Source organism: Schistocerca gregaria, chromosome 3, assembly GCF_023897955.1.
Source record: "Schistocerca gregaria isolate iqSchGreg1 chromosome 3, iqSchGreg1.2, whole genome shotgun sequence".
NCBI lineage: Eukaryota > Metazoa > Arthropoda > Insecta > Orthoptera > Acrididae > Schistocerca > Schistocerca gregaria.
Window position 1 is genome coordinate 915,709,819 of NC_064922.1, and position 18,945 is coordinate 915,728,763.

General features: G+C 44.5%; 1 protein-coding gene across 2 annotated transcripts; it reads left to right on the forward strand.

The window, feature by feature from the left end:
• Window positions 1-1,078: 1,078 nt before the first annotated feature.
• On the forward strand, window positions 1,079-7,174 carry LOC126355483 (spidroin-1-like). 2 transcript variants are annotated; one of them, XM_050005800.1, is made up of 3 exons: window positions 1,079-1,134; window positions 6,618-6,902; window positions 6,948-7,174. In XM_050005800.1, exons 1-3 carry the CDS (start codon window positions 1,123-1,125, stop codon window positions 7,053-7,055), a joined length of 405 nt encoding a protein of 134 aa, XP_049861757.1. In that variant the 5' UTR covers window positions 1,079-1,122; the 3' UTR covers window positions 7,056-7,174. The 2 variants fall into 2 exon arrangements, with proteins under 2 accessions (XP_049861757.1, XP_049861756.1); XM_050005799.1 differs by having other exon boundaries at window positions 6,618-7,174.
• Window positions 7,175-18,945: the final 11,771 nt, after the last annotated feature.

Genomic DNA, 18,945 nt, shown 5'->3' on the forward strand with positions numbered 1-18,945 from the left:
AATCCGGCCTTTATGTGATGGTACGCATTTCTCCTCCTTACACGAGGCATCACAACAACGTTTCACCAGGCAACGCCGATCAACTGCTGTTGTGTATGAGAAATCGGTTGGAAATTTTCCTCGTGTTAGCACGTTGTAGGTGTCGCCACTGGCGCCAACCTTGTGTGAATGGTCTGAAAAGCTGATCATTTTTATATCACAGCATCTTCTTCCTGTTGGTTAAATTTGGCGTCTGTAGCACGTTATCTTCGCGGTAAAGCAATTTTAATGCCCAGTATCTATAGGTTTTGGTGAGTGAATTTCCGAGTATCTGATACTGTGACGAACACAGCCGCATCTTTTCATTGTATTGACTTAGAAACTGAAATTATTTACTTCGCCAAGGGGCCGTGGACTTTAGTACATGAATCAGGTTTCAAATTGTGGGTCTTGCTCTTCCAGAGAAAAATGTTTCTTATCAGTTGAACAGATAGATAGCGGGAACGAGAATGATCCTATAAGGGTTCCGATTTTACCGACTGAGGTGTGGAACCCCAATAATATAGATATGATGAAAATAAAGAGGTTTAGCAAACCTGAAACTAACCGTTTAGTTTAGAAAACAATGATGATGAGGTCCCATACTCCAAGGAGCGTAGGGGACGATGCGGGAGACCCGCACCGCCGTACTAGGCAAGATTCTAGCGGAGGTGGTTTGCCATTGCCTTCCTCCGACCGTAATGGGGATGAATGATGATGATGAAGGCGACACAACAACACCCAGTTAGAAAACAAAACTATTGTAAAAAATGGTCTCTAACTCGAAAGAAACTGAGAACGAAGAAGGAGGCTAGACCATCGTCAGGATGGCACGACCCGGTATTCCCTGGAGCAGCAAGGCGGGAGAGGCCGCTCCAGAGCTCGAAATGCCAAGGCCAGCTCACTGAGTGAAGCGGAGAGCGGGCACTCGAGCCATGCCCAACACCTGAAGACCTGCGCCCACGATGAACGCGTCGTATTCCCCGATTCTCACTCTCCCGCGATGCACCGCACAGCGGCGCCCACTATAAATACGCCGCGCAGCGCCGGCTGAGGCACACTCGGTCGCCGATCACAGCCTCCTCCGGAAGTCCATCAGCCACGATGCAAGTACTGGTGAGTATCGCTCAGGCCTCGAATAGCCAGGTTCTGCTCCCAGGGCACGCCCTTCGTGCCTTGTGGGATCCTTAGCGGGTGGGATTGACGGAGGACATAAAAAAGGGTGCAAAAAAGGGCAGCTCGTTTTGTATGATCACGTAATAGGGGAGAGAGTGTGCCAGATATGATAAGCGAATTGGGATGGAAGTCATTAAAGCAAAGATGTTTTTCGTCGCGGCGATATCTATTTACGAAATCTCAGTCACCAACTTTCTCTTCCGAATGCGAAAATATTTTGTTGAGCCCAACCTACAAAGGTAGGAATGATCATCAAAATAAGAGAAATCAGAGCTCGAACAAAAAGGTTTAGACGTTCGTTTTTCCAGCGCGCTGTTCGGGAGTGGAATGTTAGAGAGATAGTATGATTGTGGTTCGATGAACCCCCTGCCAAGCACTTAAATGTGAATTGCAGAGTAATCATGTAGATGCAGATGTAGATTCTTCTATACAGATGCGCTGAACGACGACATTCCTATGGCAACCTGTACTCTAACGTTTCTTTACTTTCTTTAAGAAAGATGCAAGTCGCTGGCAATTCTCTCACAGTGATGTTGTGCATATGAACAGTTTAGATTAACGCATTAGGCGATAATTAGCATTTCGTTGGGCAGTTCAGTTTTCGCTGTCACTTGCTAGCCTCACTACATCATTTCCGCTTCGCCCACATCTTGCGATTTTGTTTGTTTATTAGGACAACTACTTCACTATTTCCACTGTGGCTATGGTATCCACAGCACAAATGAGTGTACGTAATTCATGAGGTTAATGGTGACGAAGACTAATTTCGCTACGGTCGCAGGTTCGAATCCTGCTTCGGCATGGATGTTTGTGATGTCCTTAGGTTAGTTAGGTGGAAGTAGTTCTAGGTTCTACGGTGCTGATGACCTCAGATGTTAAGTCCCATAGTGCTCAGAACTATTTGAACCATTTTTTGAACTAATTTCCTTTCTTCAATAAGGATAATACCAGTGGGCGCTCATTCTTTTCTTTCTGCGTCCTTTTCTGACCATTTGATGAAGTAACAATAAATGTGAGCAAACACGTGCCAAAACATCGTTAACATATATCTCCTTAGATTTGGAGCTTTAATGTCACTCTACGTTGAAACTTCCTGGCAGATTACAACTGTGTGCCGGACCGAGACTCGAACTCGGGACCTTTGCCTTTCGCGGGCAATGCAGCAGAGCACTTGCCCTTGAAAGGCAAAGATCCCGAGTTAGAGTCTCGGTCCGGCATATAGTTTTAATCTGCCAGGAAGTTTCATATCAGCGCACACTCTGCTGCAGAGTGAAAATCTCATTCCGTTACCCTACGTCATTTAGTTTAGACGAGTATTATTTTGAATGGAGAAAAAGGCCATCATGTACTTTAAACTCTCCAAAACCTAAAATGGTTAAATTTTTCAGTCCAATTCCATTATAATCCCTCACACATCCGTAGAATTTCAGGTAGGACTGTGGAGCGCTAGCCAATACAGCGTTCGAAGCATTCATGGGTGTAAGGAAGCAGTCTCTAATCTCTAATTGTGGCCAGTTATCGTTTCCAAGAAGAAGAGACTGGATGATAGGACACCTGTAAAAACATCAGGGAAAATATTCCATATTACTAGAGGGAACTGTTGAATGTAAAATCAGTGGGATAAGAAGGGGATTGTAATACACCCAGCCTATGATTGACGCCATAGGTTGCAATCAGACGACTGATGACTAAAATAAAAGAAAATAGCAAAAAAAGAGGTCGAAGTCTGGTGAAGCCATGCTTACGAGGGCATGAAGCTAAGTTTTGTATCATTATTGCAGTTATAATACACACTGACTCATTTAGATGTACATCTATTTTATGTATATCTGTTTTACTGTTGGCCAACAGCCTTGCCGCAGTGGTGCCATCGGTTCCCGTCAGATCACGAAGATAAGGGCTGTCGGGGTGGGCTAGCACTTGGATGGGTGACCATGCGGTCTGACGAGCGCTGTTGGCAAGCGGGGTGCACTCAGCCCTTGTGAGTCAAACTGAGGAGCTACTTGATGGAGAAGTAGCGGCTGCGGTCTCGGAAACTGACATACGGCCGGGAGAGCAGTGTTCAAATGGATCAAATGAATCTGAGCACTATGGGACTTAACTTCTGAGGTTATCAGTCCCTTAGAACTTAGAACTACTTAAACCTGACTAACTTAAGGACATCACACACATCCATGCCCGAGGCAGGATTCGAACCTGCGACCGTAGCGGTCTCGCGGTTCCAGGCTGTAGTGCCTTGAACCGCTCGGCCACACTGGCCGGCTGAGAGCAGTGTGCTGACCACATCACCCTCCATATCCGTATGCTGTGACGCCTGTGGATTGAGGGTGACACGGCGGCCGGTCGGTACCGTCGGGCCTTGATGGCCTGTTCGGGAGGAATTAAGTTTAGTTATTTTACTGTTACTGCTTCTCCTCCCAGTCGAATGAGGTGGCGCACAACTTAGTGTTGTGCTGAACCCAGTTGTCTCATATAGGGTGCCTAGGAAACCTGCTTTCTCGGATCGCAAGACTACAATTCAAGCAAATCGTATTACTAGATTTTTATTACAGTAAGGTAAACGACAATACTTAACTCTGATAAATTTGCAGTGGGATGTCGCAAGCAAATTGCAACATGGAACATAAGCCATCTCTTCAGTATACTCAATTTCCAACACAAGCGACACAATACGCATGCTAAATCGCTACTGTAGCGTTCGTAAAAGGGCTAGTCTTCAACTGTATGTAGATGGTATCTGTACTTTCTGACATGTGAACAGATACCACCGGTGACCATGCAGTTCTCTTAGAATGAAATGATAATTAAATCAAGACCCTAAGCTATAGACAGGCGCTGATATACATCAGTGGAGACAGTCGAAAATGTGTGCCCCGATCGGGAATTGAACCCGGGATCTCCTACTTACATGGCAGACGCTCGATCCATCTGAGCCACAGAGGGCACAGTGTATAGCGTGACTGCAGTAATTTATACCTGGCACATTCCCTGTGAGACCCACATTCCAAACTTAATGGCCACACACTGCATTCGTAGTGTTCCTGCCCATTACACTCGTTACTCGCGGCAAACAATCTTATCGAGTACCGTAAGAGTTCTGCACAGAATCAGAAGGTCAATCGCCGGTTAGCTTTAACTATATGAAGATGGTATCTGTTCTCACGGAATTCGGTAAGGTGGTCTGCCGCGAGTAACGAGTGTAATGAGCAGCGGCACTACGAATGTAGTGTGTGGACATTAAGTTGGGAATGTGGGTCTCATGGGGAGCGTGCAAGGGATTAATTACTGCCGTCGCACTATCCTCTGTACCCTCGGTGACTCAGACGGATAGAGCGTCTGCCATGTATGCAGGATATCCCGGGTTCGAGTACCGGTCGGGGCACGCATTGTCAACCGTCCCCGTTGATGCATATCAGCGCCTGTCGACAGCTCAGGTTCTCGATTTAGTTACCATTTCAGTCTTCAACTGGGCCGTGGCCAGGCGCCGCGGTGCTCATGTCCTCCTCGTTCTGGTCCTCGTGCCAGCGCTTGGCTGTTCGCCGAAACATCTAGACTGGCAGTCGGGAGGTAGGTGGTTCAAGCCCTGGTCCGACCAGTAAGTTTTAGGTTTTCCGTAATTTCCGCAAATTGCTCTAGGCAGATGCTGGGATGGTTCCTTTGGAAGGACAAGGCTGATTTCTTTCCCTGTTCTTGAAACAATTCGAGCTTGTACTCTGTCTCTAATTACCTCGATGTCGATGGGATGTTAAAGTCTAATCTTCTTTACGTATATTCCACCAGTATCCTAATACACAATACCTTCAAGTTGAGTACGTGCACTGCTTAGGTTCTGTGGTGAAAGTATAGTTTTCTCTTGGAGCAGTTGTTGTTGCGTTTGAAACTTGTAAGCTTGTTTGTGTAGAGTTACTATTTACACTACTGGCTATTAGAATTGCTGCAACATGAAGATGACTTACTACAAACGCGGAATTTAACGAAGAGGAAGAAGATGCTGTGATATGCTAACGATAAGCTTTTCAGACAATTCACACATGGTTGGCGCCGGTGGCAACGCCTACAACGTGCTGACACGAGGAAAGTTTCCAACCGATTTCTCATACACAAACAGCAGTTGACCGGCGTTGGCTGGTGAAATTTTGTTGTGATGCCTCGTGTAAGGAGGAGAAATGGGTACCGTTTCCGACTTTGATAAAGGTTGGATTGCAGCCTATCGGGACTGCGGTTTATCGTTTTCGCGACATTGCTGCTCGCGTTGGTAGAGATCCAATGACTGTTGGCAGAATATGGAATCGGTGGGTTCAGGAGGGTAATATGGAACGCGGTGCTGGATCCCAACGGCCTCGTATCAGTAGCAGTGGAGATGACAGTCATCTTATCCGCATGGCTGTAACGGATCGTGCAGCCACGCCTCGATCCTTGAGTCAACAGATGGGGACGTTTGCAAGACAACAACCATCTGCACGAACAGTTGGACGACGTTTGCAGCAGCATGGACTATCAGCTCGGAGACCATGGCTGCGGTTACTCTTGACTCTGCATCACAGACAGGAGCGCCTGCGATGGTGTACTCAACGACGAACCTGGGTTCAAGAATGGCAAAACGTAATTTTTTCCGATGAATCCAAGTTCTGTTTGCAGCATCACAATGGTCGCATCCGTCTTTGGCGACATCGCGGTGAACGCACATTGGAAGCGTGCATTCGTCATCGCCATACTGGCGTATCACCCGGCGTGATGGTATGGGGTTACACGCCTCGGTCACCTCTTGTTCGCATTGACGGCACTTTGAACAGTGGAAGTTACATTTCAGATGTGTTACGACCCGTGGCTCTATCCTTCATTCGACTCCTGCGAAACAATGCATTTGAGCAGGATAATGCACGACCGCATGTGGCAGGTCCTGTACGGGCCTCTCTGGATACAGAAAATGTTCGACTGCTGCCCTGCCCAGCACACTCACGGGATCTCTCACCAACTGAAAACGTCTCGTCCATGGTGGCCCAGCAACTGGCTCGTCACAATACGGCAGTCACTACTCTCGATGAACTGCGGTATCGTGTTGAAGCCACATGGGCAGCTGTACCTGTTCATGCCATACAAGCTCTGTTTGACTCAATGTCCAGGGGTATGAAGGCCTTTATTACGGCCAGAGGTGGTTGTTCTGGGTACTGGTTTCTCAGGATCTATGCACCCAAATTGCTTGAAAATGTAATCACATGTCAGTTCTAGTAAAACATATCTGTCGAATGAATACATGGAACTTCAGCGCACACTCCGCTGGAAAGTGAAAATCTCATTCTGAATACCTGTTTATAATCTGCATTTCTTCTTGGTATAGCAATTTTAATGGCCAGTAGTGTAGTAGGCACAAGTGTACCAGTGTGCACGCATTAGTCGATCATCTGGCCGCCCGTTGCCTGCAGACGGTGCTGAGCTGCCTGCTGGCCGCCGCCATGGCGAGGCCCGGCTTCCTGGGCGCCGCCCCCGGCTTCTTGGGCGCGGGCTACGCCGGACCTGCCGCCTACGGCGGCTACGCGGGCGCACACCACTTCGCGCCGGCCAACATCGTGATCGGGCCCGGCGGCGTGCCTTTCGACACCCCCGAGGTGGCGGCCGCTCGCAAGGCGCACCTCACCTACGTGGCCGAGACGCGCGCCCGCGACGCCGCCGTCAACGCCGCCGACGCCGCCAGCGGCGCCGCCTACGGGGGCTACGCCGGCGCCACCTACGCAGCCGCTGCTGCCGCTTCTGCTGGCTACGCTGGAGCTGGAGCCTACGGTCCCGCCGGCCTGGGCTACGCGGGAGCCGGTCTGGCCGCCCCCAGCATCCTGGCGCTCAAGGCCGGTCACCACCTGGGCTGAGCCCCAGCCTTCCTGACCCTCCGAGACTGACCGACGGACGCGTGTAGCTATTTATGAAACACACCTCATATGTATTTGTACAAAGTTATTTATGAATAAATGTAGTTTTTGCAAGTGAACACAGTTTTGTTTTCTCCATTAACAGAACTTGATCAAGGTACACCAGCTCGCATCTAGTTCAGCTTCGTGTGTATGTGACTGCTAAACAGATGACGCCATATCTCCATCGGTAAAAGTAACGTTTTTTCGCTGATAAAAGGGACATTTTCGTCTTCTCAGTCTCATATCGACGAGAAGTTGCTTGAAGTAGCGTCTTCTTGAATGAGATTTTCACTCTGCAGCGGAGTGTGGCTCAAATGGCTCTGACCACTAGGGGACATAACAGCTTTGATCATCAGTCCCCTAGAACTTAGAACTACTTAAACCTAAGTAACCTAAGGACAGTACACAACACCCAGTCATCAAGAGGCAGAGAAAATCCCTTACCCCGCTGGGAATCGAATCCGGGAACGCAGCGCAGTGTGCGCTGATATGAATCTTCCTGGCTGATTAAAACTGTGTGCCGGACCGAGACTCGAACTCAGGATCGTAAGTCTTGCTTGGGTAGCTCAGTCGGTAGCGCACTTGCCCGCGAAAGGCAAAGATCCCGGCACACGGTTTTAATCTGCCGGGAAGTTTCATATCAGTGCACACTCCGCTGCAGAGTGAAAATCTCATTTTGTAAACATCCCCCAGTCTGTGGCTAAGCCACGTCTCCGCAATATCCTTTCTTTCAGGTGTGCTACTTCTGCAAGTTTCGCAGGAAAGCTTCTGTAAAGTTTGGAAGGAAGAAGACGAGGTACTGGCAGAAGGTGTGAGGACGGGTCGTGAGACGTGCTTAGGTAGCTCAGTTGGCAGAGCACTTACCCGCGAAAGGCAAACGTAAGGAGTTCGAGTCTCGGTCCGGCACACAGTTTTAATCTGCCAGGAAGTTTCATACTAGCGTAATGAATGGAGAGTGCTCCACTTTGTTCTCACTCAGCAGTTACATAGAGGATAAAGATAGGATGATTCAACACCGTAAAGGTCCTTAATCCTAATGAAGAAGTGACCAATATTTACACCGCCAGAAAAAGAAGCAGAACAACCAAGAAGAGTTTTCCAATTCATTCGCGACTCACTTAGTGGACATAATCATCTTGACAGATTCAGCAACTATTTACATATTTAAGATAATTCTCATTTATCGTTCCATTTCAATGGCACATTTTTTAATTGGATCATATGTCTCGATCACTCTGAATCACCTTCAAAGCTAAATAGTTGCGTCAGCAACTCCTCTTGTCTACTCAGAACCACGTATCAGAGTGGAGAAACACGCAGTACTCAGATATTTGGGTTTAAGTAGACACGACCGGTTGCTAAAGTGGCCACTTAGATCTGAAGATGATCCAGGGTGATCTAAACATATGATTTAATTAAAATTTGCAGCTAAGACGGAAAACGAATAAGAATTATTTTAATTATTCAAAAATGTTATAAAAATTGTACATGTAGAATAAATGGTATGATTGTATTTGCTGGAACATCCATATTGGTACGCAGTTTAGCCTCCAGAAGTGGCAAATTCAGTCAATGTCTCTGGCATGCAGTCGATCATAAAGGTAAATACTCTCTCGGGATATGTTATTCCATGCCGGCCGCGGTGGTCTCTCGTTTCTAGGCGCTCAGTCCGGAACCGCGCGACTGCTACGGTCGTAGGTTCGAATCCTGCCTCGGCCATGGATGTGTGTGATGTCCTTAGGTTGGTTAGGTTTAATTAGTTCTAAGTTCTAGGCGACTGATGACCACAGATGTTAAGTCGCATAGTGCTCAGAGCCATTTGAACCATTTTATGTTATTCCATGCCTGGTCGACTCGTTCATTGTACGGCTTATAGGTGAATGAGTCGTATGAGTCACATGGCGTATCAAATCTCACCCATGTTCGAATGGAGACAAGTCCAACGTCCATGATGGCCAGGGAAGTCACTACACGTCTTGTAGAGCAAGCTGAGTTTAATTGGCAGTATGTGGGTGAGTATTACATTGTTGGAACAGCACATCACCTTCCTGCAGCAAGAATCGCACAATAAGTAGTCAAACAGCACTATACATGTATCGAACCCTGGGGCGTTCTCTCCACAAACAGCAAATATGAACAAGAGTTGTAGCTTGTTGCATCTCAGACGCAAACGCAGTGGGTGGGACGAGTGAATTGTTCGAGACGGCGTTCGCCATGCAGACAAGGTCTGATTTAATCGGTGGAATCGACGGCGTGTCATTTCACTCTCCTGATATATTTCTGACGGAACCAGTCAAGCCGTTCACATTTTGAATTGAAGATGAGCCAAAGATTGTGCCGATCTACAGTGTATAGGTGAACGACCGTTACTTACATACAGGTAGCGTTACTTACATACAGGTAGCATCTGATTCAATCGCTGGAGACCACGGCGTGTCATTTCACCCTCCAGATTAATCGTTGATGTCACCAGACGAGCTGTTCATGTGGATATTGTGTTTTTCAAATGGCTCTGAGCACTATGGGATTTAACTTCTGAAGTCATCAGTCCCCTAGAACTTAGAACTACCTAAACCTAACTAACCTAAGGACATCACACACATCCATGCCCGAGGCACGATTCGAGCCTGCGAACGTAGCGGTCGCGCGGTTCCAGACTGTAGAGCCTAGAAGCGCTCGGCCACTCTGAACGGCTATTGTGCTGTGAGTGGAAGGTGTGCCCGTAGTCCCACTGATGGTAACGAGTTCACAACAGTTCGTGTTGACACTTATGAAGTCACATTTATTGAGTCTATGCTGTAGTCCGCCCCTGGTAGCTGAGTGGTCAGCGCGACGGAATGTCGTACCTAACGGGCCGAGTTCGATTGCCGGATGGATCGGAGATTTTCTTCGCTAGGGACTGGGTGTTGTGTCGTCCTTATCATCATCATTTCATCCCCATCGACACGCAAGTAGCCGAAGTGGCGTCAACTCTAAAGACCCGACGGGAGGCTCTAGCCACATGGCATTTCCATTATCTATGCTGTAGAAACCGTAAGATATGCCACTGCTTCACTTGCAATAGGCCAGTCTCGGCTGGCATCTATGCTGTGTGGACGACCACAATCTCGTCTACAAATGTAAGAATCCTCACACAACCACTGTTGCCACCACCGTTGCACAACTGAAGTGATACATCTAAGTTTTTTCAGAAATCTGCTACCAACGTGCCACTGGGAAAGCTACAGTGCTACTCTTCCCAAGCTCGTTAAGTTGACTACACGAAGCACGGGTTCCTCTCTATAACATGATGCCTACTTGCTCCATATGTCGGCACCATGCTGATCCGTATAACCATGGGTACGGTTACACACATAGCGTTCTGGTAGCTATGCCACTACCCCATCTCTTGGTGTATGACCTTAAAACCGTTATCAGTACACTCTCCGGGTAGTATATTCTGTCATCGAATCAAAATCTACATCGTCTTTCAAAGTGGTTTACTTTTTTCCTTTCTAGCAGCGTACTGGTCTTGTGGATACGCAGGTTACTCCGTAGGTATCTGATTAAATTTCCACCCATCCACCTCAGGTTAAAAAGTCTGGTAAGGGTATAATTTATGAATAAAACACTAAGAGCTTCCATGACTAAGCAGTGGCATTAACAAGAAATCTTCCAAGCAGGCATCAAATCAGATTGATTGATTCATGTTGTGAGCCACACTGCCGTATGATTTCCACCTATAATAAAAAAAACATTATCAATAACTGTGAAAATTCTCCTGATTGTACCGGCAGGAGTGGCCGAGCGGTTCTAGGCGCCCCAGTCTGGAACCGCGCGACCGCTGCGGTCGCAGGTTCGAATCCTCCTTCGGCCATGGATGTGTGTGATGTCCTTAGGGTACTTAGGTTTAAGTAGTTCTAAGTTCTAGGGGACTGATGACCTCAGAAGTTAAGTCCCATAGTGCTCAGAGCCCAAATCTCCTGATTGTAGCACTCAACATAGACAATCGCAGAACAGCTAGGTATAAACATATTATACAGTGAAGAGCCAAAGAAACTGGAACACCTGCTCAATAGCCCATGAGCACGCAGAAGTCCCGCAGCACGATGTAGCATGGACTCGACTAATGTCTGAAGTAGTGCTGGAGTGAACTGACACCATGAAACCTGCAGGGCTGACAATAGATTCGTATGAGTACGATAGGGTGGAGATGTCTCCTGAACAGCACCTTTCAAGGCATTCCAGATATACTCAGTAATGTTCAAGTCTGAGGAGTTTAGTGGCCAGCGAAAGTGTTTAAGCTCAGAATGTTCCTGTAGCCCCTCTGTAGCAATTCTAGAGTTGTGGAGTGTCGCATTGTCCTGCGGGAATTGCCCAAGTCCGTCGCAATGCACAGTGGACATGAATGGATTCCGGTGATCAGACAGGATACTCACCTACGTAGCGTCGTATCTACACGTATCAGGGGTCCCATATCACTCCACCTGCACACGTCCCACACCATTACAGAGCCTCCACCAGCTTTAACAGTCCTTTGCTGAACTGCAGGTGCCATTCATGAGGTTGTCTCCATACTCGTATGTCCAGGCAAAATGTTTCCAATCATCAACAGTTCAATGTCGGTGTTGAAAGACCCTGACGAGGCATAAAGCCATGTGTCGTGACGTCATTTTGCTATCAAAAGCTTGAAATTTTCATCAATTTGCTTATTTGCAGTCCAACAAATATACATTACTTCAGCTTTGCTCACTCAATTCAGGAAGCTTTTCTTCCAAATGACTGAAGACCCACAAGTAAATATAGCTGAAAAACTCAAAAATCTTATGTATTGTGACATATTAAAGGTAGATACGGGCTATATACACGGAAGTACGAACTAATTGATAAAATCACATGCCAGAAGCAAAATGGCTGATGAGTAGTGTTATTTTGTTGAATACGTTAGGTATGTGGGACAGAAAATCTATAATACAGTAAGGCATAAATAAGATAGTCAGTGAACTGTAACTCATTATTATTAATATGGCTCATCATGTCACATAGTTAGGGAATTAACACACTTAATCACATTTGTCAAATTGTTTGCTAGCCTCTCAGTGAATCATTCCATTAACTACGGTTCCGATGGCTTGTTATTACTTACGTTATTGGTTAATTAATTACTTAAATAAACATATTGTTAATATTTGTGGCCATTATCCTGAGCTTCTTTTTGTTGTTGTTGTTGTGGTCAACAGTCCTGAGACTGGTTTGATGGAGCTCTCCATGCTACTCTATCCTGTGCAACCTTCTTCATCTCCCAATACTTACTGCAACCTACATCCTTCTGAATCTGCTTAGTGCATTCATATCTTGATCTCCGTCTACAATTTTTACCCTCCACGCCGCCCTCCAATTGTTAAATTTGTGATCCCTTGATGCCTCAGAACATGACCTACCAACCGGTTCCTTCTTCTTGTCAAGTTGTGCCACAATCTCCTCCGCTTCTTTTAATTATATTTTATTATGTAGATAATAAACTTTATCTTTAACAGCTGAATGTTTTTTACATGTCTCAAACATTTTTCGTCGATTAATAATCTTCACTGCTCTACACAATGTACAAGAAAATTATTTATTTGTAACACATATTTTAATAAGAGATCTGTAGCGAATTTTGATAGCTCCTTCAAATTAAATATTTGCAACTATATCCTTGAATTTTCAGACTTACCTCTTTTTTTATCTTCTTTTCATTTATCCAAGTGTTCTTCTGTATGCACTAATTGCATAAAGATATAGTACACTTAGATTCCCATCGATAGGTCACATTCACATATGTTACTGCATTTAACCTATATCGCAACGGATCGCACATGATGGTCACATGCTTAAGGGCTGATTGAGGAGTCGCTGGAGCTGTTGAGATTAAGAGCAAAGTAGGGTGTTGGGGTGAGGATAGAGGGAGGGTAAGTGTTGTGGGACAGTGTGTGTGTGTTTATGTGTGTGTGTGTGTGTGTGTGTGTGTGTGTGTGTGTGTGTGGCATACAACTCACATACAATAATAGTAACATCTTCAATAAACAAAAAATTAATATAGCCTTGAAGCACGCAACAGAATAAACAAAAAACAGTTGCAGAAGGGAAATATCAGTAGAATAGTTCAGTAATATAATATAAATTAATATGTTAATATGTAATAACAGCAACTCTAAATCTATTTGGATCTTTTTTATATTTGGTGCAGAGAACATATAAGGGCACCGAAGAGTGAATGCACCCACTCCACATATCCAGAACATCTTATAAAGAAAATCACCATGTACAGTGACAGCTCCGCTTTCACACACCCCTCCAGGTGTCAGAATGCTCTGTATTGGCTGTACTGACTGATGGTTAAATCGCTTCCTATGGACTCATATGTTTTAATTTATCTGTAGCGCAATAGATAGGAAAAAGATGGCTATACAAACATGAAACAATTGGTGTCAAAACTCACAACATGAATTAAAAAGAGGGTCAACCAACTATGGAATGAAATAATGGTCCAGACTTGCTAAGAACATACATGAACAAGAATTAATCACAAAATCGTTTCGAGCATTAAAAATATAAAGAATACGAACACTGACACTGATATGAAATAGTTGTAATCCACCACTTAAATAACCTGGTGAAGACTGGATAGGAGTTAGGTGAATTGGAAAGAACGGCATCTTACAAATTCGCGGTGGACACATAATGATTGCCTAAATGCACCTTAAAACGGAAGACTTTTACAAGCAAACAATTTCACTGGTCAAGTCATAAGAATGAATCATCACTCGCTCAAAAAAAGTAGGAGATTTGCTGAACCTATTTGATCCTAACAACGCATCTACAAACGACCATCGCCTCGTAATAAGAAATTCAAGGACGGAATCGTTTAAAACTACTTCAGTAAAACTAGAAAGTAAGATCTCTCTCAAAACCATAAGAAATCTTGGTCTTGGGTTGAAGCTGGCTGTAACAAAAAAATTAGCATATAAGAATTTCATGAATTTCAAGGACGGAAGTATAAATGTAAAATCAGAATGCTGAATTCTGTTTCCAGCTATTTCCACAGAAACCAAAATGTAACCTAGCCGCTTTTTTCTTTTCGTGTCATCTCTTAACTCTGACTTAAGTTTTAATTTTTACTTCATCACTGCCATTCTCACTGATAGTACCAAATTCATTTCATCTACGTCTTTACGTCAAAAATGTAGACTTACTGTTGTTGTTGTTGTTGTCTTCAGTCCTGAGACTGGTTTGATGCAGCTCTCCATGCTACTCTATCCTGTGCAAGCTGCTTCATCTCCCAGTACCTACTGCAACCTACATCCTTCTGAATCTGCTTAGTGTACTCATCTCTCGGTCTCCCTCTACGATTTTTACCCTCCACGCTGCCCTCCAATGCTAAATTTGTGATCCCTTGATGCCTCAAAACATGTCCTGCCAACCGATCCCTTCTTCTAGTCAAGTTGTGCCACAAACTTCTCTTCTCCCCAATCCTATTCAATACCTCCTCATTAGTTACGTGATCTATCCACCTTATCTTCAGTATTCTTCTGTAGCACCACATTTCGAAAGCTTCTATTCTCTTCTTGTCCAAACTAGTTATCGTCCATGTTTCACTTCCATACATGGCTACACTCCAAACAAATACTTTCAGAAACGACTTCCTGATACATAAATCTATATTCGATGTTAACAAATTTCTCTTCTTCAGAAACGCTTTCCTTGCCATTGCCAGTCTACATTTTATATCCTCTCTACTTCGACCATCATCAGTTATTTTACTTCCTAAATAGCAAAACTCCTTTACTACTTTAAGTGTCAAATTTCCTAATCTAATTCCCTCAGCATCACCCGATTTAATTTGACTACATTCCATTATCCTCGTTTTGCTTTTGTTAATGTTCATCTTATATCCTCCTTTCAAGACACTGTCCATTCCGTTCAACTGCTCTTCCAAGTCCTTTGCCGTCTCTGACAGAATTACAATGTCATCGGCGAACCTCAAAGTTTTTACTTCGTCTCCATGAATTTTAATACCTACTCCAAATTTTTCTTTTATTTCCTTTACTGCTTGCTCAATATACAGATTGAATAACATCGGGGAGAGGCTACAACCCTGTCTCACTCCTTTCCCAACCACTGCTTCCCTTTCATGCCCCTCGACTCTTATTACTGCCATCTGGTTTCTGTACAAATTATAAATAGCCTTTCGCTCCCTGTATTTTACCCCTGCCACCTTTATAATTTGAAAAAGAGTATTCCAGTCAACATTGTCAAAAGCTTTCTCTAAGTCTACAAATGCTAGAAACGTAGGTTTGCCTTTTCTTAATCTTTCTTCTAAGATAAGTCGTAAGGTCAGTATTGCCTCACGTGTTCCAACATTTCGACGGAATCCAAACTGATCCTCCCCGAGGTCTGCATCTACCAGTTTTTCCATTCGTCTGTAAAGAATTCGCGTTAGTATTTTGCAGCCGTGGCTTATTAAACTGATAGTTCGGTAATTTTCACATCTGTCAGCACCTGCTTTCTTTGGGATTGGAATTATTATATTCTTCTTGAAGTCTGAGGGTATTTCGCCTGTCTCATACATCTTGTTCACCAGCTGGTAGAGTTTTGTCATGACTGGCTCTCCCAAGGCCGTCAGTAGTTCTAATGGAATGTTGTCTACTCCGGGGGCCTTGTTTCGACTCAGGTCTTTCAGTGCTCTGTCAAACTCTTCACGCAGTATCGTATCTCCCATTTCGTCTTCATCTACATCCTCTTCTATTTCCATAATATTGTCCTCAAGTACATCGCCCTTGTATAAACCTTCTATATACTCCTTCCACCTTTCTGCCTTCCCTTCTTTGCTTAGAACTGGGCTGCCATCTGAGCTCTTGATATTCATACACGTGGTTCTCTTCTCTCCAAAGGTCTCTTTAATTTTCCTGTAGGCAGTATCTATCTTACCCCTAGTGAGATAAGCTTCTACATCCTTACATTTGTCCTCTAGCCATCCCTGTTTAGCCATTTTGCACTTCCTGTCGATCTCATTTTTTAGACGTTTGTATTCCTTTTTGCCTGCTTCATTTACTGCATTTTTATATTTTCTCCTTTCATCAATTAGATTCAATATTTCTTCTGTTACCCAAGGATTTCTAGCAGCCCTCGTCTTTGTACCTACTTTATCCTCTGCTGCCTTCACTACTACATCCCTCAGAGCTCCCCATTCTTCTTCTACTGTTTTTCTTTCCTCCATTCCTGTCAATTGTTCCCTTATGCTCTCCCTGAAACTCTCTAGAATCTCTGGTTCTTTCAGTTTATCCAGGTCCCATCTCCTTAATTTCCCACATTTTTGCAGTTTACTGTATATAAAGGATTATTATTAGTAGGTTACTATTATAGTTGCTAGTACGATTATTACTGGGATATTTAGGGTTACTGGAACATCTAATTACACATAAGAGTTTAACGAAAAGACCTCATTAGATGTAGAACAGAACCTGAAGACGGTAATGGTGTCGTGTAAAATAAATACATTGTTAGAAAATAACAATGTGCCATATACTGAAACACACGAGAGCGGTTCGGGAAGTTGAGCCTGTATTCCCGAAAGCATTTTTTGAACGACAGGTATTAACCAGAAGCGCTTTAGGAAAGATCAGAACAACAAAATTCGCCTCGCCTTACTGAGATTTCAGTAGTCAACCTAGTGAAGATCTATCCTGCTTGGTTTTGGCCACACACAGTAGGCTACTTTCGTAAAAGCACACCAAAACAGCACAAAACGAAGTAAAATACGCCTTTTTGCATCACCCAAAAACAGTTTTAAGTATTTGGCTCTCCCGTTGTTCGATTTTTAACGTCACACTTTCTCTGGTGCCTTGATGATCGCCGGCCCGAGTGGCCGAGCGGTTCCAGGCGCTACAGTCTAGAACTGCGCGACCGCTACGGTCGCAGGTTCGAATCCTGCCTCGGGCATGGATGTGTGTGATGTCCTTAGGTTAGTTAGGTTTAAGTAGCTCCAAGTTCTAGGGGATTGATGACCTCAGAAGTTGAGTCCCATAGTGCTCAGAGCCATTTGAACCATTTGAACGTTGATGCTCGTCTGAATACACATAAATTCTGGCCAATGTTCAGAAAAGCAGCATAGAAAAGAGGGAAACTGTACCTAAATTGATTATATTCCGAGATGACATTCGTATCAGTAAGATTTTACGCATGAAATTAACGTATTCAACATATACGTTACGTATTTTCATGTCATAATTAATTTAAATTATACAGTTCCCTCCGGAAATTCAGGACATTAAGAAACAATAAGTTCGCTAACATTCACTTGTAAAGAGTAGTTAAATTGCAGCGGATAAGAAATCTAATTATTCAACATTAATCTTTATTTCAACACAGCAGAAGAAAACATAACACAACTCTCTGTTAATGATCTATGTATTTAAAGAAGTTTAACCTTTTTCAAATTTATAATATTTTTCATCACAAAAGTTGTTTTCCTCTCACAAATTTACATGATTTATTCAGAAATATTGTAAATAGAGAACTCGCCATGATTTTAGCACAATTGTTGATATTGCATTTATATTGGGCTTTTTCTATAGTGAAATCAAATTTGAAAAATACACTTAGGAACAATCATACCTTAACGTAGCCTATCTGAGCAACAAAGCCTAACTGTGTGCATTATGAGCACCTTCTTAACAGCAAGTTCGTCCACATGTGGAACGTAATGCAGTAGCAAATCCAGTGGCATGAATTCGAAAATTCAGTGGTAGGTTAGTTGAGATACGCGGCTCAAAATGTCTACGCAGAGGTCATGCATGCCCGCAGATTTGATGACTGAGACATCACGTGACTTCACTATCATGCTTCTCAAACGAGTGTACCTCTATTGTGGGCTTGTGATAGTTATCCTGCTGGAAGATACAGTCGTCGTGGAAGATGCAGTCGCTGGGGAAGATGCAGTTGTCAGGGAAGATACAATCGTCAGGGAAGATGCAGTCATTGGGGAAAATGCAGACGTTGGGGAAGATGCAGTCGTCAGGGAAGAAGAAGAAGTCGTCAGGGAAGATGCAGTCGTCAGGGAAGGTGCAGTCGTCGGGAAAGATGCAGTGGTCCGGGAAAATGCAGTCGTCAGGGAAGATGCAGCTGTCAGGGAAGATGCAGTCGTTGGGGAAGATGCAGCTGTCAGGGAAGATGCAGTCGTTGGGGAAGATGCAGTCGTCAGGCAACATACAATCGGCTGCGCATATGCAATAATCGGAGAAGAGATCATCCAGTAGAAGATGCAGGTAGTCTGAAATAATGTTCACGTAATCCACAGCTTTCAGACGGACTTCGATTGCTACCATATCTCCCGTGGAAGCACTGATGAATCTCACCCACAGCATAAAACTGCCACATAAGGCCTGCATATGCTGTGGGTAGTAGTGCATGTTTCGAGTATCTGTTCTCCTGGATGACAGTGTATTCCAACGGGACCATTGACAAGATGTAACGAGAAGCGTGAGTCATCTGACCAGGCCACCAATCTCTACAATACCAAAATTATTTTGTTGGTTCAACATGGGAACAACTTTACATAGCAGGCAAGTCTCCTTCCTCTGTGTTCTGTGATGAAACTTCGACGTCCAACCAACACGTTGTCGGGTAACGGAGGTTACATCGTCCTTCAGCTGCTTTCCACAGATGCTCGCGGCAGTAAAACGCGAATAGCCGACCTCCATCACCATTTGTGGGGTGCTCGTTTCCAGGCCAAACTGCTCTTCCTCAAGTAGATTATGCCAGTGGATTTCTCCACCTACGGCCTCTGTAGACTTTAGTATGATTCCACTTTCGTCTCTGCTCATGTCAC